General features: G+C 34.0%; 2 protein-coding genes across 2 annotated transcripts; one reads left to right on the forward strand and one right to left on the reverse strand.

The window, feature by feature from the left end:
* On the forward strand, window positions 1-7,617 carry LOC136797555 (cyclin-I-like). The gene is made up of 4 exons (XM_067054141.1): window positions 1-4; window positions 5,464-5,813; window positions 6,103-6,234; window positions 6,389-7,617. Exons 1-4 carry the CDS (start codon window positions 1-3, stop codon window positions 6,572-6,574), a joined length of 672 nt encoding a protein of 223 aa, XP_066910242.1. The 3' UTR covers window positions 6,575-7,617.
* Window positions 7,618-13,056: 5,439 nt separating this feature from the next.
* Window positions 13,057-25,254, reverse strand: LOC136798099 (uncharacterized). The gene is made up of 7 exons (XM_067054689.1): window positions 24,877-25,254; window positions 24,245-24,287; window positions 23,467-24,011; window positions 19,702-19,803; window positions 18,409-18,465; window positions 14,580-14,665; window positions 13,057-13,263 (listed from the first exon to the last, which is right to left on the reverse strand). Exons 1-7 carry the CDS (start codon window positions 25,174-25,176, stop codon window positions 13,206-13,208), a joined length of 1,191 nt encoding a protein of 396 aa, XP_066910790.1. The 5' UTR covers window positions 25,177-25,254; the 3' UTR covers window positions 13,057-13,205.
* Between the last annotated feature and the right edge of the window lie 259 nt (window positions 25,255-25,513).

Below are 25,513 nucleotides of genomic sequence, written 5' to 3' on the forward strand. Positions count from 1 at the left end.
ATGGGTACGTAATTCAAATTCTATTTAAAAGTTATTGGGGTTTCAAAAAACAATTCCCGGACAATTCCCCCCTGGTGAATTCCCCCAGTAAATTCCCCCTGGTGAATACCCCCCCCCCCGGAAAATTCCCACCCGGTGAATTCCCACCTGGTGAACTAAAAAATCATGTAATTTGAAATAAGTGATTTTACTATTTATCTTATAAAAATCTGTGTAGACGACTATCATGTAAAAGTCTTTCAGCTCTTTTCTCAGAATCAAAAAAATGGGCGTTGTGATTCTTAAAACTTTGTAGACTATCATGTAAAAATCCTTGACCCTAAAATTGGAGGTTTGTTTCGATTGAAAGTTTTAAATTAGTCTCTCTAAGGGTCGGAAAATTTAGGATTTTTAGGAAATATTTTGATTTCCAGAGAAAAAATTGTAATAAAGTCTCTCTAAGGGTTGGTTTTCGGTTTTCGGTCCGCAAATACCTCTCATTCGCCAACCCTAGTACCCCCCGGGTTACAGTCCATGATTTCGAAATTTAAAAACACATATGAAAATATATGGGTGGGAATTCACCGGGGGGAATTCACCGAGTGGGAATTTTCCAGGGGGGAATTCACCAGGGGGGAATTTACTGGGGGGAATTCACCAGGTGGGAATTGTCCGGACACCTAAAAAAACACTGCCTGAAATAGACTTTAGTTACCGTCTGGTTTGAATCTTCTTGTTTTACCTCTGTGTAATGCGAAGCATAGTGTAAGTTGGTCTAATGTCAACATCTGTCTTCTAATTTCGACACCCTTCTTTATATATATACAGAAAGGAATAATAGAAGGTTGGAATCACTGATAGACTAAAGATTTTTTATCCATCTATATATTGCTCGCTAATCAAAGAAAATTAGTTTCAATCAGCAAATTTGATCGATCAACCTTCCTCAGTTCCTATTATTGTTCTAGAGAAGGGTGTCAAAATTAGAAAGAGGGAGGTCAACATTAGACCAGAACTTATGGTATACCGTAAGTTGGTCTAATCTCGACATCCGTCTTCTAATTTCGACACCCTTCTTTAGAGATAGCAATAATATAAAAGTCAGAATCGGTGATTGAAAAAAGATTTATCCTCCCTTACCACTAAGCAAATAAAATAATTTTGACCTTTTTTTAATTTTTCAGCTCTAGAAAAAGGTGTCGAATTTAGAGGAGGGATGTCGACATTAGACCAAGTTACGGTATCAGTTAGTGAAAGTACTTCGATTTGCAAAGTGTCTTTACGTCACACATAACAAAACAACAAAGGAATTATCCATAGCTACCATTTCTCAACCGTGGGGAATCACGATTTTACGGAAATGGGAATCATATAGACCTTTTCGCCTTTCCATCTGCCATCTTGAATTGTATGCAAAATTACAGGAACGAAAAAGCCATGGTTAGATTTAGTTGGAAAATATGCAAAACATATGCAAATTTACACAAAGATTAAAAGATAACAAAGCATCTTATAAATAAATTTTATAATAATTAGAACAAGAAAAGATGGAATTTCTTAATCCAAAAAGAAATATTTACCGAACAACAAAAGCCTTTTAGAAATTTGTTCTTTAAGGACATACCGTGAGAGGTCCTAAAGCCGACAGCCCAGCCTAAAGCCGATGGGGTCTTTCAAAGATACAAACTAAAATAAAAACAAACCTTTCGCTGTGACGCAACGAAGATACCAAAGTGTCAACTAAACTGAGAGATTTGATACATTGAACCAATTGAACCAAATAACAATGATTGCTTCTTATAACAAAACATATTTTTTTATTGCAATATGCACAACGTCATAAATGACAACAGTAGTAACAGCATCGTTAAAAGTAACGAGATGTTTTGATTTTCCAAAGCACACGAAAATATAAAAGAGGCTGTGTACGAGCGTGCTCATTTTGAAACGTTACGTAATCAAGCCTGGTTTCTATTACTTTACACTGGCACTTGGCTTGATTCCGGGGCTAGGACTTTGTGTAAGGATACATATAGACGACGTATATTACATTATATTATATATTACATGATAAGAATACAAATAGACGACGTATATTACAATTATTATGTATTACATGACACCTTGCTCCTATTCTAGTAAAGATAATATATGTCGTCAAAGAGTACACTTAAATGAAGAGCTGTCCGATTGCGGGCCTTCCGTAAATAAACATCCGGACTTATAGGTGGTAAAGAGGGCGTTGATAGTTGCCGCCTCATTGATTCGATGTTTGTTATTCAAATTAGTGCTACCGCATCCGCCCTTTTTTCAACTTCGCGCCATTTTTACAATTTAGTCTGTTTGTTTCTTGATGGAAACCAGTCCAAGTTGTTTCGTATTTTTCCCGCACAAGTCACTTTTATTACAAAACTGTTATCGTTTTAAACATGAGCAACTGATCCAGAATAAAAGGTAATTATTTTTACAGCTCACACTTTTTAATTACATTAATTGACATCTTGACATTACAGCTATCTTGTTAGATGTTTTGTTTTGAGAGTTCTAGCAATAGTTTATCGTTCAACTTGGAGAGGGAATGTTTGTAAACATAAAATTTTTTTTCATAACAGTTATTTGGGGGGTCGGAATTAGGCTGGGCTGTCGGCTTTAGGACCTCTCACGGTAGCATATTCTGTTTTCATGCCATTAAAAAATTCCACAAAGACGGAGTACACACACCAACTTTCAAAACACGCAAACTGAAAGCAGTAATTATGACGTCACGCATTCAGCGGGTTCAGATCAATGTTTTGATTTGATCGTTTGGCGGTTCTATTCCCAGGAGAATAATTTACCGTCAGCCGAATAAGGATTATTTTTTACCTTTGCGGGTGATTTTTCAGTTTGAGTTTATGTCTAATGTTATGGTTTTTTGAAGTGCTTGTTCTAAGAGATGGGCGAATTTGATTATTTCTAATTTTCAAAAGAAGCAAATTTAATCTTTCTTTTACAAGATTACACTTTAATATAATGCCAATTATGCATGTAAGTTTTATATTAATACTTTCTTTTTGCATACTTTCTCAGGGAATTTCACCACGGCAATTCGGCCACCATAATTTTTGCATACAATTCAATATGGCGGATGGAAAGGCGAAAAGGTCTATTCAATAAAGCATCTTCTGAAAATTTCATTCTTCCCCATAAAATGCGAAAATGAAAACCAAAGAAACTTTCGTTTTCTAATTGTCTTTTTAATCTGTCATGAAGAAGTGTTATAAAATTTCTTATTCAATAACACGTTCTCCTACTACTGTATGAGGTTTAAAAAATGACGTAGAAAGAAGAAACTTTAAAATCGATTACAAAACCTACGCCACAACCATGGAGTGCTGACTTTTAGTTTTAATGAATTCTTGTTCTCACTTGTTTGGTTTCCGTTATAAAAAGAAAGTCGTTATTGTTACTTTGAACATGCTTTAAATGGAGGTATTTCCACTAACTGTATATAATTTCCAGAAGTAATTCATCAATATGCTGAACTGAGTAAGTCATAAGCCTGGAGATCCATGCTATGATTTCTTATTCTATATACTGATGGCGAAATATATATATAGTATTCATCAGATTTAAAAAAAAATATGCAGATGGGTTCCTGTCTAAGTAAGTCATCACGTTCTCCCAAACTACTGCTATAAAATAAAATGATCACATGCAAAAAATATAGTTATAAAAAAAATACTGAAATAATAACTACCAAAAGAAAAATCACGTATTTCAAAATAGACAAACCAAATTATGGTTTATTTACTGAATCATACTCAAAATAATAAGAATATTAGACAATAAAAGGTAATAGCTATTATAATCAGCTTCATTTTTCTTTCTACTACATCTCGGGAATGGTAGGAACATTTTGAGGTAGGGAAAACATCAAAATGATTTTTTGTCCTGTAAGACCGAGGGTTTATAGATACCTTGTAATGAATATCGAGGCATTTTATAGGGAATTGCTATTCAGTTCAAACAGGTTCAAACTATAATTCACAACCTTTCACTTGATAAAACCAGTTTCACCATGTTTTATCCACTCATGCTTGTGCAGCCGCGAGCGCGGCGAGCGCTCATTTATAGACTTTCCGCTGAGGGTGGCAGTAAACCTTCCGCCCTCCCTTTTTCAACGCCATCCAAAAGAATTAATTATTTGCCGGTTGTCCGTTTTCCGAACTGTGCATGCTGCTCCGTACTTTTTCTCTATTAGGTAACTCTAATTACCGTGAGTATCACAGCTCGAATAAATATTTTCTCTTTGAAAACTTGGCCTCTGATAGATACTCAGGGTGGTAAACCCTAGTAATAGCAGAAATAGGCTCAAGTTCTACGTACCTAGCTAAGAGGAAAATAAGTCGGTGGAATCTAACTTTAAAAGGTTCGAAGGTTGCTAAGTAATAACGGCGGAAATCCTTCTAGTCCTCTACAGGCTCTACACTTCTTGGCTGTTGCACTGTTGTTAAGACACAATTGCACTGCAACGTGCAAGCAGTAGTTAGTTTTGGTATTAGCCCCCCCCCTCCCTCCTGCAGGTTATGTAGATACGACGCAAACGGAGATAATTAAAACCGCGATTGGTACCGGGTGGTGGGTCTGTGTGAAAAGGTGGCTGGGGTGAGTGGAAAATTCCCCCGCGACCGGGAAAAAGGTTTTTCCATTTCTGGGTTTTTCACATTATTGACGACACGACCGACACGCACGACACACGGTGAAAAGCATCGGACAGCTTTAAAGCATTTTCTGAAAACAATAGGCTTCTAAATCATTTTCTATGATAAAGTCTAAGTCGCGCACCTGGGATCAGAGAAATCGAAGAAATCTGTCCCAAATAAATCATTTAGAAGTTTCACACAATGGGGCGTAAAAAATAAAAAGTCTTGTCCTCTTTGAATTTTGCGCGGGTGCGCTGGAATGAGTACGAGTCATTCAAGCATTCTGATGGTCGATGGAAAAATATAACAACTCATCGTTCGTGACCACACACACCAAGTTCGAAATCTACTTTTCTTGCAGTCATTTTATCTTAGTAAGTCTGTCGGTGGGTGTTGCTAAACTTCATCAAAACAAAAAATTTTGAGCAACAAAAAAAATTTCAGTAGAAAATCTGGCAACTTCGGGCGCGCACACAAAGTTTTTCGTATATTCATTACAAGTTACTAAATTTTGTGGGGCAAAGGGTACAGAAACCCCCCAAAACCTACAAGTTATGATTAATAGTTGTTACCAATATGTTGGATAAATTATGTCGCGATCCTTCTCATCTTGAAAGGCTACTAAAGATCAGATTAGCCGAAGAAAAAGAGCTGAAGCTGCTGGATTGGCTCAAGCTTGTAAGTCCACTCTTCTTACCTTGCTTCATGATTAGGTTCAAAAATTACCAAATCTTTCTCCCATTACATTTTATTATCAAGATCAAACTCTCATTTTACTTTTATATTTCCCCATATTCAGGACCATATCAAGATGTTGAAGAATGGAAGGAAATTCTGAGAAGCTTGTTGAAGTTGAATCAAAAATGCTTGTTTCAATCAGAGACTTTTGTATTGGCAGTGCATATCCTAGATGATTTCTTAGGATTTGTGAAGGTACACGGAAAGTACTTGAATTGTGCTGCTTATGCATCATACTACATTGCATGCAAGCTCTTGGAAGAGGATGAATTTGTACCAGAACTCTCCACTTTCGTTGAATTGATCGGACATAAATTTACTACCAACGACATAACCCGAATGGAAAAAATCATACTGGAAAAAACTGAATGGAATATGAATCATGTTACAATTTGCAATTTCTTAGATATTGTAAGTCCACATTATTCTTGATATGCGTAAGTCATTTTTCTAGCGGAAACACTCTAAAAAAGCCGGGATTTGACCTCTCTCTGTTACTGAAAATAGAAACACAGAGGTCAAAAACCGGCTTTTTTGGGTGCTTCTGTTAAAAAATATGTTAAAAAAGCCCTGCGCCTGGGATGAATGACGCAGAGTGTATTTTTTCCCTTCATTTGTTTATCCTTGTATTGAGACAAAAAAATTTCATCTCCCTTGAAGTTTACGTCATAGAACTCATTAAAAACGTTTCTAATTTTAGTATTACAGCTTGGTTTGTGGAAAGTACTTCAAAACACTCTTTGGTAGCGATTCTTTGGCTTACAGTATCTATCGAAATCTTGCAGCACAAGGGGTTCAATGTATCACATATGTCAGCTTGATAAACTTCAAGGTAATTTTTGAAAATTCTGAATTATCCAAAAAGGTTTAAAAATGCACAACTTTTTGTGCCCTGTTGGTATCATACAACATTAAAGCTTTTTATATTGTCTTTGTCATTAGTCAACAAGCCAGAGGTAATATTCTGTATTCTTTTTCTTTTTTAGGGTTCAATCAAAGCCTTGGCATTATTGAGCTGCACACTAGAGAAAATAACATCAAGATGGTTTAGCTATATTGAGGAGATCTGCCAAATGGGAAAAATTCAAATCCAAGATGTTTTAGAATGTAGAGATGTCATCAAAAACAGTTCTGTTTGGCCAACAAAAGAAGCTGAAACCGCCACGAAATAAGAAATTTTTAAAACGCCAATGATTTTAACACCAAGAAGGCAACTTCTTTCACCGATAGATGAAATACCTCAACAAGAAAGTGACAAGTTATTAAGTTCTAATGAACCATCTGACAGTGAATCTATGAAATGTCTTTTCAATGAGGAATTGGCCTCGTTTACGTCAAATCAGTTTAGACGATATACCTCTACCATCTCCATCCAAGCGACGGAAATTGAATAGTTGTAGTTTAGAATCAAAACTTAGTCATGGTTTCAATGGGTTGTTGACCAGTCCTGTGAAAACTTTATCAGTCTAGCTTTTAAATTAACTTTTATTTTTATGTTGTTTTAACATTTTATCAATTTTGTTGTTCTTCTGTTGTATTTTTTTAACTTCTTGATTTTGCCTTTTATTTTGCTCTGTGCTTGTAAATATTCACAGACATTTTTTTTTTAAAGTTGAATTTAGTTTCCTATCACAATGTTAGATGATCAAGCCCTTATTGTTAATATTTGATTCATATAGGACAATTTTTGATCCTTAGTTTTAAATTCTTTTCACGATTATTTTATTTATTATAGTTTTAAAAGTACCATTTTAGAGTCACCAGCCTGGATACAATAAATGTTTTATGTTCCATAAGCTTATTTTGCAACCAGCAATTATCATTATTTAAGATTCTTTTTGATAAAAGGAGTTCTGTAAATGTTATAATTTCTTTTGTGTGTTTTATACACAGCATTCTTTTAGTTTTAATGTGGATAGTTGAATTTTTTGAAGAAAAAAAATGTTTTTGTTATTTTTAGGTTTATACTGTAAATTATTGCTATTGTTATTATATATATCACACCTAAAAATTGGGTACTTACCCCTTTGAAAGCTTACTAAAACTATATTTTGCTTTTGCATATTATTAATATTTCTGATGTGATATATTTGAATGTATTATAATATCTATATGCCCTCAAAAGCAATTTTCTTAAAGATGTACAAAAAAAATGTAAAAAGGTATAAAAACTTTTTTAAAAAACGAAAAAATATTCAAAACGCTATTACATAAACTTTTGAAACTGGTTTATTTATTTTGTTTCCCTAATATTTGTTGATTCAGAACTATCAGCTGATAAAGCGATGTAAAGTCATATTTTTTTCAGCTTACTTAAGGTGCACAGTTGCTAAGAAGCTAAACAATGTTTTCCCATTTGAACTATTTCTTTGAAAGGTTTTATAAGATAAAGTTGAAATGTATTTGATAAAGAATGGGAAAACAAGCTTTTATCCTGTATCTAATCAACCTACAATAATCTTAGATTTCCTAATTGAAATAAGCTACGAACAACAGTGTTTTATTAGTTGGAAGGAATCAAGTTTTGTATTGTCAGAATAAAAGAATACTTAAATATCTCTCAGTTATCTGTCATAAGGTAATTTCTGTGAAAGATTATGCTCTAAAAACATCTAAATTGAGCATTTTTAAGAGAAACAGATAGTTAGAAGGATTTGCCAGAGTTTCCTGCTTTTCTCATTGTAACTTATTTGTAATAATCGTGATATTTGTTCGTTTCATTTCTTGTTCTTAATTATGTAATAAGCTCGTTACGAAACTTTTTTAATTGCAATAGTATTTCGGACACAAACGCACAGGATAAAGTTCAGAGGGGGAATTTGTTTTGTTTACATGTTTCTTTTGTAATTTGAGTATGCTCATAGTCAACGTTTTACAGTGTGTCTGAAAAATTTATAGAATAATACAGATATAGAACAATAATATTACACCATATCACATATCTGAAACAAGTTTTTGTATTTTTACAGCGTAGCAATTTCAGCGAAAAAATATTCCTGCCAGGTTTTGCCTTTTAAAAAGTCATTTTCGAATCACCACCATCATAACAGATTACTAAGCATTTTTCGGTTGTTATGAAATTCAATTGAACAGTCATTGTGGTGTTTACCCTTCAGACAATCTTTCTAAGAATATATACCTTTTTTCTACGTGACGATATTATTATGTATGGGATAAAAACAAAGTTAGTTACCAGCCAACTATAGAAATATACTTTTCGTGCTAAGAAACGTGAAACCAAAAGCTAAAGGAATTATAAATGCTTTAAATTCAATTAAGATATCTCATCAAAAAGTCGACATGGCTACAAACACTGCAAACTAGTCTCTTTTTGATCGAATCTTGCAATTAGACCTGCAGTTTGTCTGACAAGAGCCCGCAAAATCAATATGTCAATTATATTATGGGCGGGTTCGGTTTAATGCCGATATTGGGGCGGGGAAGTGCGTATATTTGGTTTATTGTTTACTTTTTCTGGGATAAGGTGCACTTGAACAAAAAAACTAAGAGATGTCTTCTTTACAGGATGTTGGGAAATAACCAAAAGGGAATTCCTGGTTTGATCTGTTTTTCTTCTGGTTCTTTTGAAGTAAGATAATAATATCTTGGTGGTTAAAACGTCACTACCGAATATAAACAGAAAGGCGGAGGTCATTCTAATCTTTCAAATCCGTATTCAAATAGGTTTGCTTTGAAATTGAACTAAGCTTTATATTGCCCTCGCCTCCTTTTTGATATTCGCACTTCTAGTGCAATTAAAAACAATACCGGACCTTCCCTTTTGCTTGTTTTCGCAAAAGATGGTACTAGCAAAACAAGTTCGGACAGAAAAAAATGATTGCGAAAATTAATTCGCAAATTACTTACTGAAAGTTAACAGAATAATTATCACTTTGATAGCATAGGTCATTAACTGCTTAAATGTTTCAATTAATATTACAAATTGTCATTAGCAACTAAAGTACACTTTGTTTTGTTTTTGTATTACATCATCAAAATAAGCCAAAACTTAACGGGTGTCCGACAAAAAACACGATTTAATCACTCTACTACTGTAGTGAGCTTTAAAACCGGACAGGTTTGGGAGAAGATCATTACAAATAAAGTTAGTTTCATTTTCGATTACTATTTTTAGACAAAGAACACCTTTTTAACACCTATAAATTTGTGTTTTTGTTAGAAGTTCAAGAATTGACAAGATAAGAGTTCTGAATTAGGCTTGATCAAAAAAGGCAGGTCAAAAACCAGCAGCGTCCTGTTGTCATCTCAGTAATTGAAGTTTTCGAAAATAACAGAGAGAGTTTTGACGTCACCGACCGCAAAAAAAACCCAACCTCCTTCAAAACAAAAAACCAAAACAAAAAATTTGAATTGATAATAAAAAAAAAGTTCAAGTTTGCTGTATATATATATATTTTATCTCAACACAAAATCACTTTATTTTTGTAATATTCTGAAAATATATTATTGGAATTACAGTATATAAGATCAAACTCGGTTGACATGAAACATTTAAACCAACCCGAGCTGGCCATCATAATACATAAACTATCAAAATGTCAATACATAGGTGAAAATTATCAAAACAAAAAAATGACCTATAAACAGTATACATTTAACTAAAAAAATCTAACCTAAAGTGAAATTTCTTAAAAAAATAATTTATTAATCTACAGATTCTATAAAAATGAGTCAAAGATATCATTGGTATTTCAATAATCTAAGATACATTAATTTTTATATAAAATTTCATCACTCTTGCTAGCTCGCTTAGTAATTTTATCCCTTACCTACGTCAAAGGCACTTAACATTAAAATCTATGTTAAACAATGTATCTAAATTTGGCATTCATTTCACGGGCTGCAATGTTTATATTTCAATCTCGACATGACTTCCCAATTTGAAATCGTGATTCTTAACAAATGACGTGTCGTAAAACTGGCATCGACTACATAGACGGCGTTACGTCAGATACACGAAAGAATAGCGGCCAAAAATGATTGTATTACGGGGGTTTTTGATTAACAATTTTCTATGAATCAATGCACCGCCTAAATAGGTATTTAGTGCCCATATAAGGCAAGACTGCATAAGTGTAAAACCTTTTTAGCGTGGTATGAAGTATCAAACACCTAAGACTTTTTTCATCTTTAAATTGAGCTGGCGTTACCGGAAACCTCAAACGGCATGAGCAAAATCAATATATCATACGTTCTAACGGAAATATGCAGTCTATTGATATTTGACAAAAAGAAAATTCTTCCACAAAGAAATCATGTCGACTTTTGTCATGAATTCTGTTTGAAGAATAGTTCCGCATTTAAGAATTTATCTAGATGACAGGATGGTTCCTGCATTTTAAGGTACAGTAGTTATTTATCCCAAGATGTTATATTTTCCTCTATTGCTACCCTTGCCCCACCCTCACGATCTTTTTTGTAACATTGCACCATCTTGCTGGATAATTCCTACACAAAAACTTTCTGGTCAGGATGAGCTGACTCGCACAAGATCAAAATCTAAATTCTTTCATAATCATCACAAGTAAATTTGTAAATTTGATAATTCGTGAAGAAATGGTTTTCACGAGAAGCTCACATATACAACAAACGTTCGCTGTCATGACAACAGTTGAGAGCTCTACTGGATAAAAAAGGGCGGTTTATAAAAAGATTTTGTCGCTTAGACAAACAGGTCCACTTAGTGTTTTATTTGGTGACAGTTTGAACATAAAAACTTAAATCTCCTTAAATCAGATTATCATTAAAGACGATTAAGAATTCGAGTCGACAGAGTGTTGAGAAGAGGGACACACGAAAGACCCCTTGCAATGACAATCAAAAACATCTAGTCTTTGTTTGTCAACTGAAACAATCAAAAAGTCGCGATTTCTCTTTTACAGCTACTTTATCACGATAAAAAGGAATCAAGTTTTTGTAATTTAATTTTACACGAACAAAAATATAATTTATCTAACGGTCCTTTTGCCATTTTCCGGTGTCCAAAAGAGTCCAAAGTCCAATACAAGGGTAATCGTGTAAGTAATACCTCAATATCTCTTTTTTACGGATTGGGCCACGCATTGGTTATGGTTATGGACACAGCCTACTAATTTATTTTCATAAAAACAATCAATAAATAGGACATTTTAGCTACCGAAAAGCCGCCACTCCCCTAGCAGTAAAGCCAAATCCATTTTGAGACCCCCGATTTACCGATTCTTAATGTTTCGGACTCAAAAACCGATAAAAAGGGGATAAAAATAAACTTATGCGTCAATATTTTTCATGTTTTTGAGGTGGTTAACCTTTTTATACAAAACAGTTCGGTTTAGAAGTTGTATCACTTTTGGTGTTAGTTTGGAACTTATGAAAATGACAGCGTAAAAACCCTTTACTTAATTTCTTGAAAGCGAATGGAAACCGCAATGAACGTTTTATCTATCACTGCACTCACGAGAAGATCACAAATAAACACGTGATCAAAACATGTTTTGACCACAAAGACAAAGACCGCACTGCTCATCAAAATTCGAAACCGTGGACGGACTCTCTTTAAGAGATTATCAACCTTAAAATCTTGTAAATAGATTTTGCACTCACTCACACTGAGTTCATACTGAGTGAATGTGAGTGAATAATTTTCAACTTTATCAACCTCTTATCTCAAGCCAATCATGATATCAAAAAAGTTACCGGTAACAACAACAGACCTCTATTTTTATTACTTGGCGTTCTAAAGAAGTCAGAGAGCTTTTTTGAGAGTGCTTAAAATGACTTGAGATGCATAACAACAGGGCGCTACTTAGGATGACTTGTTGGGTGTGAGAGGGGGTAGAGGGTTTGAATAGTCCTTGAGAGCTAAATTAGTTGTTTTGACCACCATTTCCTTGACTTGAAAAAAAAGAAAAAGGGAACACCCTGTTTTCATTGAAACATCTAGGTTTCAAACCCCATAAGATCAAACCAGCTAGCTTTGATAATTATTACAGCTCGCTGATCAAGCCTTTTTCGTAAATAAGTGCTAAATTACTGAGCGTGCTAGCAAGATTAATGAAATTTTTTATAAAGATTCGAATTGGCCTCTTAAAGTTCGATTGCACTTAATCTTAACATTTTGATTTAAAGATTACTGTAATAGCAGTCTAAATAACAGGTTGCCCTAATCTTCCTTTTGGCATAGCAAAGAAATATAATTTAGAAAATTAATATTTATCTTCATAATCAATATCTACTAATAGTTATAATAAATAAATCTGCTACTCTACTCTTCACAACAAAAGAAATTAAACAAAAGAAACATGTTTTTTAATAATTTTTTTTTTGGCGGTTGAATTTGAAAATAATCTGTGTTTCTATTGGTGATGAGGATAGGGAGATGGATTTTCAGTGTTTTGTGCGAAATTTCACATATCATTAACGGTAAAAAGTTCATCTTTTTCTACACAAGTGTTTACTAACAACTCGACAAAAAGCGAAAGTCGAGATCGTTTTTAACCATCTTTCAACAAATCTTTTGTTATGAACCCAAAGTTTAATATTTGACTTACGTTCAACTCGTGTATGTTCCGTCTCGATTTTTGAAATCACCATGTAAATATCAAACATTTAGCTTTCATGTGTTGACTTTAGAATTAGTTTTCAAAACATTCCCTTCTTTTTTCGTGTGTGTCGTTTGCCATCGGATTAAGATTCTTTGCAAATAAGACCTGATCCAGACCTTTTTTGGAGACGGGCAAGGGTGAGGGATAATTTGAAGGAGCGCTTTTCTTGGACATCATTGACTCCACACCAACATCTGCATTAGAAATTTTTGCCAAGGCATTCAGTGAGAAGGCATGGTAATATCGTCCGATTCTCCCTGCAAAACAAAAAGTGAAAAAATGTAAATTAAGAACAGTGATGAAAAAATCTTAGGCCGTTTCAATCCTAGTGCCAGCAGTTAAAGGACCAGCGCATTGATCAGTCTTTTAGACGTTTTTCATAAGAACAAACTATATAAGAACATAAAGCTTCGATGGCCAAAATGTCAACAATGTCTGAACATTTTAAGACTTTACAGACTCTAAAACACCCAATTTCTTAGGAAAATGGACAAAAATACTCAAAAAATGGCGAAAATAAGAACATGTTAAGAATTCTTTAAGGCTTAAAACTCAAAGGCTTCAAATATTTAGGATGTTCTTATAAAAAAAACGTATAGAAAGTGAAGAAATAAAATGCCTAAGAGAACGGTGCTGAAATTACAGTAGTCTCTTTAACCCTTTTCGTGCCGTTGTCGGCATATGCCGACATGAGCATTTTTGATTTCCTTGTCATTGTCGGGATTTGCCGACATGCGAAATTTCGACCTATTTGCCTGAAATTTATAATTTTTTACAAGATTTTTCCATCTGATGGTTTGAGAAATGAAAAAAATGAATAGTTAAAAACTTTTCTATGTTGAAAAATAACTATTCTACAATGTTCAACTCAAAATTATAGTCCTTGGCTGATACTTCATATATTATTCAGAAAATGAAGTGAAAATCGCTCGACATGGGCAAATAGGTCGAGGGTGTAAAAAAATGCCACGGCAGTTAAAGGGTTAACACGAACCTCTATAACTCGCATGAATTTTTAACTCGAACAAGTTTTCCCGTTCTTTCAGTTAACAATGCCTTATTAACGTTATTCCATAACTCGAAATTTCCTCGAACAAATTTGTCTTCCCCTTGCAGGTTCGAGTTATGTATTAGGAATTGTGGGACAATTTTTGCTAAAATCAAGGAGGATTCTAACACTAATCCGTACGACCTCCTGATTTTGTTGGTCTAAGAAAACATTTACTTAGCTTGGCTTTAATATAGCTTAGTTTGGATTAAACTAATTAAGAATATAGGGATAGGAAGCGCGTGGAATAACAGAAGCTAGATTTTAAATTCTTTTCGCTGAGTTTTGGGATTTGATTCTTGGTAATTACACAAAATTACATTTTGGTTACAAGGAAATTTGTTATGGTCAATGAAATCTGCGTTCCTAATCAATCGCAGAATGCCAATAATAATAACGACACCTTTTAAAGTTATGAAAATTCCTGACTAACAGCTTTCGTTAATTGATGACAATCGAAGCCAACAATCTATGATAAAGTGATTAATCAGCAAAAACAAAGGTATAATGAATTTACTGGTTTACCTGTAATGATCAATTAAGGAATTGATTGACGCAAATGCGGATTCGGTCCCTTCCAACACACATCGCCCATCATCTTTCAAATAGATCTGTGAAAAAAATAGAAAAATATCCCAATATTTTAGTGAAGATGGCCAAGAGCATGTTTTCAACTCAAAAACCAGCTCATTTATCCGTTGTAATAATATGAAATTAACAGAGAAATTATGGCCAAGTTGTTTATTTCTTATATTAGTATGATACTGTTTTACCAATTATAGCATTGAACGCCTATTGAATTTAAAGTAAGTTGTACAATATCAGTTGTGAGTGATGCCTTTAGCTTGAAAAACAAGAATTGGGTATTTAGAGGATTCTCCTCCAAAGCTTCTTTCCTTTGCAAATACAAGGAGATTTCCTTGAAAGTAATACAGAGGTTTTTCCCTTTAAAATACAAATCAAAGGTTTTTCCTTTTAAAATACAGTGATTTTCCCTTTAAAATAAAAATCAAAGGTTTTTCCTTTTAAAATACAGTGATTTTTCTTTGAAAAATACAAATCAAAGGTTTTTTCTTTAAAGTACAAAGATTTTTGTTTCAAAAATACAAAGGTTTTTCCTTTAAAATGCAGAGGTTTTTTCCTTTGAAAATACAAAGATTTTTCTTTCAGAAATACAGATTTTCCTTTGAAAAAACAACAACAGAGAATCCTTTCTTCACAGAGACCAAGGTTGAAAAACTAGAGCGAGCTATGCATAATATATAACTTGCAGATAGATGGACCTCATTAAAAAGACCAACTGAAGCAAATTGTTGATTATAGTTATTCCGAGATCGTTATCCATATTAACTCATATCATACCACCTCTTTAATTAAACAAATCAAGATGGAGGAGAAAGGGATAAGAAAGAACACCCAATTTTATTTCCAATAAAACTATTAATGAAAACCTTTGCTCCTATGAGGAGGCTTTCAAAAGGTCAGAAAAAGGCATCTGGAATCAAATAGCCAAAGAAAAAGTACATAAGGTATTATTCGACAAATTACCCAAACAAATTGTTTATTTTATAAGAAATTGATACATATTTTTCATCACACTAGAGAAAACATGTTGTCGTGCTTATTAAAAAATCAACAAATGAAATTCTCTCCCGTCATAATATCAGGAAACAAACATCAGGCATTCTTTGACATTCGTCATTCATTTTCTTCACTATTATTATCACATCAAAACAAAGATGACTAATACCTTTACCATATTTAGACAAAAATACCTGAAGCAAAGCCGGTACTAAGGAAACAAGCTGATTTCCTTCTGGACGCCGCCAAAAGAATTCTATGTAGTTATCATATGAGGGATTAATTATCAATTAATCTTATATGAAAAATATCTTTTAATTATGAAGATTTATCCGTTGTTACTATATAAATGCTACAGAAGGTAGCACTTTTGATGGAAAATGAATACAAATGGCTCTTACGTAAGGCTTGATAATTTTATTATAAGAATACATGAATTCCCCTTTTGGTGATTCACCTAATTTTTGTAGTAATATTAAAATCTTGAAGAAAGTCCATAAAAAAAATCCAAATGTCGGTTTTTAGGAATCGGGGATAAAGATGAACTTTAAAATATCAGCCTCGAGTTGAAAACTTCAACCTTGAAACTTATGAAAGGAAATTCTTATACAAAATTACTATGTAAGAGGTTACATAAGAGATAAGGAGAGAACGTCATAAATTTCCAATGTAAAAAAAGCACAGACAACAACCATCATGCATCTGTCATAAATGAAATTATTCTGGACAGACCTTTTTGCATTTCGTGAATAGAATAGCCCGTCACTTGCCTTGAAAATATTCACTTTAGTGACTATTGGTAAAGACCCCCCCCCCCGCCCTGGGTATCATCTACATGTTCTTTTATAAGAACATCCAAAAATTTTGAAGCCTTTGGATGTTCTTAACTTTTTGTATTTCAAGCCTAAAAATGTTCTTAACATGTTCTTATTTTCGCCATTTTTTGAGTATTTTTGTCCATTTTCCTAAGAAATTGGTTGTTTTTGAGTCCGCATGGCCTTAAAAAGTTCTTAACTTGCTTTTAACATTTTTGCCATCGAAGCCTTATGTTCTTATATAGTTTGTTCTTATAAAAAAACGTGTATGTATAATTTTGCGTAGCCCCGGACGATTACCCTGTACTAAGTACTCAAAAGGCCATACTACCAAACCAAACGTAGTTCCTTTGTAAAATGTCATGTTTAGTAATTGAGTTTTTCTTGAAGAAAAAATTGACTCATGGTAAAATATTGAAAAATTGAAGATTTTCTTTTTAGGAAGATAATCATTCGGGGGACAATCGTCCGGTAGGGGATAACTGTCCTGTCAAATTCTTTTTCATGGTTCTGTAAAACAATCCTTCCTTTAATAAAATCAAGTTTGTAATTTCTCAATTACTTCTTGGATGTTGAAATATTTCACACGCTACTTAAAAAAAATAAAAGTGAGGTCTTGATGATGTTAATCTATTACCGATAAAAATATCAATTGACATAGGTCAAATCGATTTCCAGATCTCTCCCTTCTCTCACGTGATTTCGATTTCAACTTTTTGGAAAAGTAATCATTTAAAAAAAAATGTGAGAATAATCTGGTTTTTGAATTGGGATACATCTCAAGTTTACTTGAATGGTCAAAGGGGTTAGTTATCGCGTCATGGGAATATTACAAAAGCTATCACAAGAGTTTTGCTAAGCGTTTAAATTCATAATCGCTGATAAGATATTATAAAACTCGTCGCTAATTTATACATAAACTTTGGTACAATTTCATAAAATGTGTTTTAAAACTTCGTCGACCTTTATCTATTATGTTATTTTTCGTTGAGTAATATCTTATGTTAATGGACCACGCCTGTCGTTTTTATGAAAGTACAGAGATACAGTGAAAAATCTTAATTTATTAACTAATACCTCCATGATAAAAAAAGTGCCCGTGTAGTGACAATACATCAAGGAGGAAAAATTAGACTAAAAGGTTCAAAGCTTGAAAGGGATGACCTGACTTTATCTAACTGAAGATTAAAGAGAACTTTGACTTCAAAAAAGAAGAGGTCAACGCCTTCTTAACATTACAACAACAGTGTGAATAATGATAGTCTGCAATAAAACCTATATCATTTCAACTTGTCATCAAGTTGATTACAAATCCTTTTTCTCTTTCCTAACAGTTTTGAAAACTGTGACATTTAACGGTTCTTAAAAACTTGACCTAAACAAAACCTGGCGAGAGAGAACTTTAGGTGCTGCAATAAATCTGACAAATCAAATTTCCCTTCCGACCTTTCTTACACGTGACACCACGAACGATTGCGTGTGTTGTTTTGATATTATGAGAGAGGGGAGGTTAAGATTTTAATACTATTTAGGGTCAGCTAGTCCAATACTTGAAAGGTATTAACGTTTTGTTATTATATCATATAATTCAAAACATAATTTATCTAATCCCCCTAGGAAGTCAACTGTAAGGCTACACCGATAAATTTTTCAGGCGGTTGCAGTGCAATTTACAATGTGTTGCAAGAAGGCGTAAAAGATTGGGAATTTTGATTCTAACCAGTCAATTTTTTCTTTATTCAATCTAGAATGCAATAAAAGAATGTTATAAATACTTGCAAGTTTTTAATCATGGAACCTTTTTTCTGTTTGCGTAATTGCACAAGGTGACTATACCACGATAATACCCGGGAGAATGCAACGATTGTATTTCAACCGTCTGAAAAACATAAAAGTGTAGCCTAAGCTTGAATTTTGTATGAGATGATGAAATGAACAGACAAAATAATAATATTTACCTTGAAATAATACAAAGATGCATTGTTCTCTAACGATTTCGAATACAGTGTCAGCACCTGCAAAAACCGAATTTAGGGAAAAAGATTTAGGGGATGGAATGTTTAAGCAGTAAGCCTGCGAGAGCAGTCGGAGGCAACCTTTAAGCTCCCCTTTCAATAGTTGTCTACCCTAAAAAGTAGGGGAGGGCGCCACTCTTTCTCCTGGATTGCTCAACTTACCCTTGATCGTTCTCTTATTTGCTTAGCATCAAGCAGAGAAACATCAAGTACCATTTTTTTGCGAAGTCTTAGGTATGATCCGGCCACGGTCAACGTAGCTGGATGCTCTACCTTCAAGCTACGGCCGCTTATGGAATGTTTGCTCTGGTTCAAAAGTTTGAACCTACAACCTGTACGAGGCTCAATTTTTACAAATATTATTCTTTATGGAAAATCATTGCAGAAAAAGACCTTGACAATTTATGGGGAAAAGTTTTTGGTCAAATTTCTTAAAACAAATAAATAAAGTTCTTAAAGATGGCGCATGAAATATAACGTACTTAACATGTGATTAGATATGTCTGGAAAAAAAGAAGAGTATAAAGTACACTCTTAGATGCTCTGGTTGGTAACATGCAACCGTTTCAGTAGTAGACATTCGCGTCATAAAGCAAATACCAAAAATCCTAGGCATTAATGTGTCAGCTACTATGAGTTGGTTGGCAGATAAGTTTTGGAAATTGTTCAAATTGATACTTTTCTCAAGAATTATTTCCGATATGGAAAAGCAAAACCATGAATGAAGTTTGAGATGCAATTCTTACCAGTCAGCTTTTAAGCTCAACTAGAAAAATATTTAATTTTAACCAGCAGCGACCGAGAAAAATTAAACTAAGTTCCACTTTAATTTACCTGTAATAGCGGCAAAATCAAAGAAAGTGAAGCACATATTAATTCTTAATTACTTCAAAACCGAAGAGCGATTAAAATTCGCTTAATTCAATATAAGTGGTGTTTAACCTGCATTTCTATGGCAAGATAAGTATCTCATTTAATTAGCTGAACTCTTCTCTTAATTACCCAAGTAAACAAATCTACTGTGTGCGTAAAATCTTATTGTATTTGCGAAGCAGTACGTTAAGTGCAAAAGTTCATTAACTATACCATAAGTCATAGTATGCTAAAGCTTCTTTCTTTATTAGGTCTCTTATCGTTTTACCTAATACCAGAAAATATTGGAGGGTTGTAACGGTGGTGGGCGGTGGTTTAAAAGACACAATTTGATTTCTCTTGGGGTTCCAATAATCTACAAACCTTGCAGCTAGAAACTGTCGTTGAATTTCGTATAAGAAACAATCCATTACGTTGATCTTCAGGTAATTTCATTACACAATCAGCTAAATAATCATCAAAATCCTACAGAAGAGAACGAAAAGATAAGGTGTATAATTTTCAGGTAATCTAGCGAGCTCGTTGAGTAGCTTGATTGGAAGACAAAAGCTCTTCAAAATCAAATTTTCTGATGATTGCTTTTAAACAAGTTTGAATCGACAACGATTAATAGCAAATGCAATCACAACAATAAAACGAGGCCCTTTAGCAGTTTGCATGTTGGCAAATAAAAAAAGCTGGTGGACATTCAACCTAAAGCCTAAATTGATTATAACATCCCCAGAACAAATAGCTTTCAATACTAGCTTAGTGTGCATTGGTGGACTATTTATTGAGCTGCTTGAAAATTTATTGAGACAGGGATGAAATCAGATAAGAAGAAGAATGACATAGGCCCTCTCTTATGGTCAATATTGCGGGTGTTTTAGGGTGCATCAATTTTGAGCTCGTGAGCACATGACACCCCCTCCGCAAGATACAATGTTATTTTTTGAAATATTGAAAAATGATTTTTTGGAATTAAAAGAGCTTTAAAAGATTTTTTGATTCGTTCTTTTTGTTTTGTTGTATCAACAACAATGAAAAAAAAAAGAAAAAAACAAGCAATATGCTGAATGGACCTACCTTACCTGATGATTAAAGTTAGATAGCAATGCGAAAAGAAAAATGAAAAAAATCAGTCAGAAAATATAGCGTTTAGCGAAAACACACAACACAATAAATTCATCATTGATTGTTGATGGTGGGAGAGGGAAGGGTTGTAGGGAAATAATAAATAGGAAGTTCTGGTCTCAAAAATCAGTTTTATTGACAATTGAATCATGCTTGATGGTGAGCATTGTTATGAATAATGTTTTTGTGTGAAAAGCATAGAAATATAAGTAAACTAAACGGTGATTTCCGGCATTTTCAACCGGAAAAATTTTTTTCTCAAAAATCGAACTCGGCCATGTTATGAGCATTGCGAACACGCATCTTTCTGCAAAAAAATCAGAAAAAACTAGAAATGAAAATTCGAGAAAATATCAAAAAACCGATTTTTCCGACATATTTCCGGCATTTTCGGCCGGAAAACTTTTTTTTTTCGAAAATCGGGCTCCGTCACATTTTAGATATTGTCATATTGCATCAGTGTGCAAAATTTCATAAAAAAATATAAAGTACAGCTCGAGAAATTCAAAAAATACTGTCTTTCCGGCGAAAATAGGTTGTTCCGGCGACTTTTAAAATAGTTCCGGCTTCAAAAATCAATTTTATTGAAAATTGAAACATGCTTGATGGTGGGCATTGCTATTAATAATGTTTTTGAATGAAAAAACAACCAATTATAAGGAAAAAGTCCATTGAAAATCTAGAAAAACGGCGATTTCCAGCATATTTCAGGCATTTTCCGCCGGAAAAAAATTTTTCTCAAAAATCGGACTCGGCTATGTTTTGGGCATTGTTAATACACATCTTTGAACAAAAGTCAGAAAAAAACTTATGATAAAATGTCGAGAAAATGCCAAAAACCAGTTTTTCCGGCATATTTCCGGCATTTTCAGCAGGAATTGAATTTTTTTCGAAAATCGGGCTCCGTCACAATTTAGGTATTGACATTTTGCATCAGTGTGCAAAATTTCATTAAAAAATATAAAAGTACAGCTCAAGAAATTCAAGAAATACGGGTTTTCCGGCGAAAATCGGCTGTTCCGGCGATTTTTAGAAAACCCGGCTTCAAAAATCAATTTTATTAAAAATTGAAACATGCTTGATGGTGGGCATTGCTATTGATAATGTTTTTGAATGAAAAAATAACCAATTATATGGAAAAAGTCCAATGAAAATCCAGAAAAACGGCGATTTCCGGCATATTTCCGGCATTTTCGGCCGGAATATATTTTTTCTCAAGAATCGGACTAGACCATGTTTTGGGCATTGTTAATTTGCATCTTTGAGCAAAAAATCTGAAAAAACTAATGATGAAATCTCGAGAAAATGCCGAAAAACCAGTTTTTCCGGCATATTTCCGCCATTTTCGGCCGGAATTGATTTTTTTTCGAAAATCGGGCTCCGTCACAATTTAGGTATCGACATTTTGCATCAGTGTGCAAAATTTCATGAAAAAATATAAAGTACAGCTCAAGAAATTCAAGAAATACCGTTTTTCCGGCGAAAATGGGCTGTTCCGGCGATTTTTAGAAAGTTCCGGCTTCAAAAATCAATTTTATTGAAAATTGAAACATGCTTGATGGTGGGCATTGCTAATAATAATGTTTTTGAATGAAAAAAACAATCAATTATATGGAAAAAATCCAATGAAAATCCAGAAAAACGGCGATTTCCGGCATATTTCTGGCATTTTCGGCCGGAAAAAATTTTTTCTCAAGAATTGGACTAGGCCATGTTTTGGGCATTGTTAATACGCATCTTTGAGCAAAAAATCAGAAAAAACTAATGATGAAATCTCGAGAAAATGCCGAAAAACCAGTTTTTCCGGCATATTTCCGCCATTTTCGGCCGGAAAAATTTTTTTTTCGAAAATCGGGCTCCGTCACATTTTGAGCATTGTCGTTTTGCATCATTGTGCAAAAAATCAGAAAAAACTAATGAGCCAATCTCGAGAAAAGCTGGTAACTAACGGACGGACGGACAAAGGTTAATTTATAGGACCTACAGCCCACCGGGGTAGGTCCAAAAAGCACACCCTCATTTCTCCTTTCCTCCTGTCCGCAGTGGTATATAACGGAGAAGAAAACCAGAAGAAATCCGGGGTACAAATTACATAATGAGTGGTCATTATCGATCGATAGAAACAAAAGAACAATCAATTAGTATTTTGTTTTGAAAGAAACGTGTCACAAACTCAAGGCAGCAAAGATTACGTTTGGAAATGACAAAACAAGTGGATAAATTATGTAATAATTGCCAGAGATTGCGAATACAAAGAAAGGGGAGTGCAAAAAATGATAAGAGAGTGCTTCATTAGGCACCCTAATAATCTTGAAAAATGAGAGATAATTGTTCGATTAGCGAACCAATCAAGTCTTCATTACTACAACTAACTATGCTCTAAAGATAAATAAATAACTACTTTATAAAGCGAATAGGATAAACGACAATTAAATAGTTTGAGATTAAGATTCACTTCATCGATTCGCTTCAATGTCTAGGCTTCTGCTTGTCCTCTGGCGAAAAAGATTTCTTATTTCTCATACATACATCTATAGAGGTCTGCGATTCAGACAATTGAATGCCGTTTGGCAGTTTCATGTTCATTTTTAAGAAAAAAGATTAACAGAGGCGTGGCCTCTCAGCAAAGGTTGTGTGGACCTTTTACTCAAAATTGCAAGAATTCACCCGAGTCTGATCCCTGTCAAATCTCAGACAGAATTCGACCCCTCTGAAAAAACACATGGTTGTCATTGGTGGAGAGAATTATCATAAAAAGTCAACAATCATGTGTATTGTAAAATTTTCGAAATACATATCTACATATACAATCATTTTTTGTTGAGCTATATGCTGATGAAGTCACGAAAGATGACGAAAATTTCTACATAAGCAGTCACTTCATTTTTCTGTTCTATTAATTTGCTGCTTCTACATTTTACGTTTTCTAAATCGGAATTACATATTCACATATAAAATGATTATATGTATCATTAACCAATTTTAAGCAGGATAAAAAACGAAAGAGTTTCAAACCTGACGAGTGACCATATTCTTTGGTGGTGTCGCTGAAAGTATCCTATTCTTATCCACGGGTGAATCACGATCGTGTTGAACCCAGGATGGAGCGATCGGTTTCGTTCGATCACCGACAACCGAATCATCGAACAACGATTGTGTGTTTGACCCACTAGACGTCGAACTAGCACTAAATGATGGTATTAATTTAGCTTTAAAGTCATCTTTGTTGTAAAAACTGTCTCTAGATGCTTGACTTTTTCCTAATGAATTAAATTCAGGACCATCCTCTTCTTGGACTCTTCCCTCTTGGTGAAGCGCGTCTCGGACACCTTTTAATTTCGATGAAACTACCGGACAACTACTCGACAAATAAGGTGAGGATTGAGCTTGCTGTTGACTTGGATTAGATGGTATTCTTTGTGGCTCGTGTTGAGGATGAGCATTGTTGTGTGGCGGGCGATTTTCTTGTCCGTCCGCTGTGTCTGTATTGTATAAAGAAGCAGTAGACCCAGGTAAGGAAACGTCATCGTATGTCCCGTATGCAGGGTATGGGTAGTATGCTAAAAATCAAAAGATAATCTTCTAGATATATAAGATATTTACGCAATATAAGCAATATAACCTATTACAAACATATACGAAAAATATACTGATCGTTGAGGTCATTAGTTCTAGAAGTACCATGAATAGAGCTTATGATTGAATGAAAACAAGCTTGTTGGGATGAAAAGATATTATTGAGGCCTTGGATTGGACGATTTGAAAAATTAAACAAAGAAAGTTCAAAAAATACCTTTCTGTTTCTTCTTAGGCTGATGGTACAAAACATCACCATTCTAAAGGAAGCAAATAAAAACTTTAATCCTGGTATGGAAAGATAAATGAGTATGAAGAAGATCCAGGCGTATTATGGTGGTTCAGAGGTTGATACTTCTTTTAAGAAATAAGTCATCATTCTCACTCGCTCATTGATCTTGATTAAAAAGACCTGAAGAAAACTGGACTGAAAAGACGTAAAAAGACGTAAAAAGTAAAATTTATACTATAAAAATATATCAAAATAATTATGGTAGTTTAAAATTGATTTTCCCCATCGACTGCTAAAAACATCGCATGAACAGTTCACAAAATAATGATCTATTTTTAGCTGTAACGTAGTCTTTGAAAACCTATCCCCATCCCAACTCACCTAGCCAGACCAACCTGTTTCCATACAAACAACCCCTTAGATTAGATAATGTCTCTAAGAATATTATTAACGGGTGAACTTAAACAAAAAGAAGACACACAGGAAGAGAGGTTAGTTTTCCCACTGTAGTAGTCCATTCACTTGGCAAAGAAACATACCTTCGCCGGGGGTCAACCCATGGGGAGGGCTCATATCAATATCATCACTGAGAGATTGAACTTAAAAGAGTATCTTACTGGTTCTGTGCTGCTCCCTTCTACTTCATGTGGATATAAAGAAGAATAAGATGTCTGCCGGCTCACATTCGGTTTGAAATTCTCATCCAACTTCCTGTGATACCATCTGATTCCACAATGAATAGCGAGCACTATGGGCACCAATAAAGCAATAACTGCCAACATTGCAAAGAGGCCAAACGCCCAGTCACTGTATTCGCACCTGTAGATGTCATCATCAGGGCAATATTGTAGGTAAGTGAGGCCAGCGCATTCAATGTTTATAGAGTGGGTACCATTTTTTATAATTATGATCGTCATTATTCTCTCAGCATGATCAAGGTATTGGTTGAAAATTTTTCAATTCTAAATATTTTTAATAAATATTTTTTTTTTTCTATAAAAAAGTTAAAGTCAAATATATAATTATAAAGGACAGGATTTGCTATAGAGCTGTATATTGGCATATTGGCCAATACGCATATATTATCTGAAAAAGTGCAACACCATCATTCGGTCAGTGTTTTTATTCCTGTTTGTTTATTGCGAAGATTAACAACTTAAGGTTAAAAAAGTGATACTTTTATGGACCTGCCTGGTTATCAAACTAATCAATGAACATTGAAACAATGAAACACATAAGACATAACTGGTCAAA

This window comes from Clytia hemisphaerica, unplaced genomic scaffold, assembly GCF_902728285.1.
Source record: "Clytia hemisphaerica strain Z4C2 unplaced genomic scaffold, Clytia hemisphaerica genome assembly, whole genome shotgun sequence".
Taxonomy (NCBI): Eukaryota; Metazoa; Cnidaria; class Hydrozoa; order Leptothecata; family Clytiidae; genus Clytia; species Clytia hemisphaerica.

What these genes read in the sequence shown, in the direction of transcription:
- LOC136797555 (XM_067054141.1), top strand. An exon ending in TTTGCAATTTCTTAGATATT is followed by an intron (nt 5,814 to 6,102) that starts GTAAGTCCACAT and finishes TTCTAATTTTAG; the next exon opens with TATTACAGCTTGGTTTGTGG. An exon ending in TCAGCTTGATAAACTTCAAG is followed by an intron (nt 6,235 to 6,388) that starts GTAATTTTTGAA and finishes TTTCTTTTTTAG; the next exon opens with GGTTCAATCAAAGCCTTGGC.
- LOC136798099 (XM_067054689.1), bottom strand. Translation starts at nt 25,176, where the DNA reads ATGACGATCATAATTATAAAAAATGGTACCCACTCTATAAACATTGAA. An exon ending in AGAATATGGTCACTCGTCAG is followed by an intron (nt 19,804 to 23,466) that starts GTTTGAAACTCT and finishes TCTCTTCTGTAG; the next exon opens with GATTTTGATGATTATTTAGC. An exon ending in CATCTTTGTATTATTTCAAG is followed by an intron (nt 14,666 to 18,408) that starts GTAAATATTATT and finishes TTTTTTTCACAG; the next exon opens with ATCTATTTGAAAGATGATGG.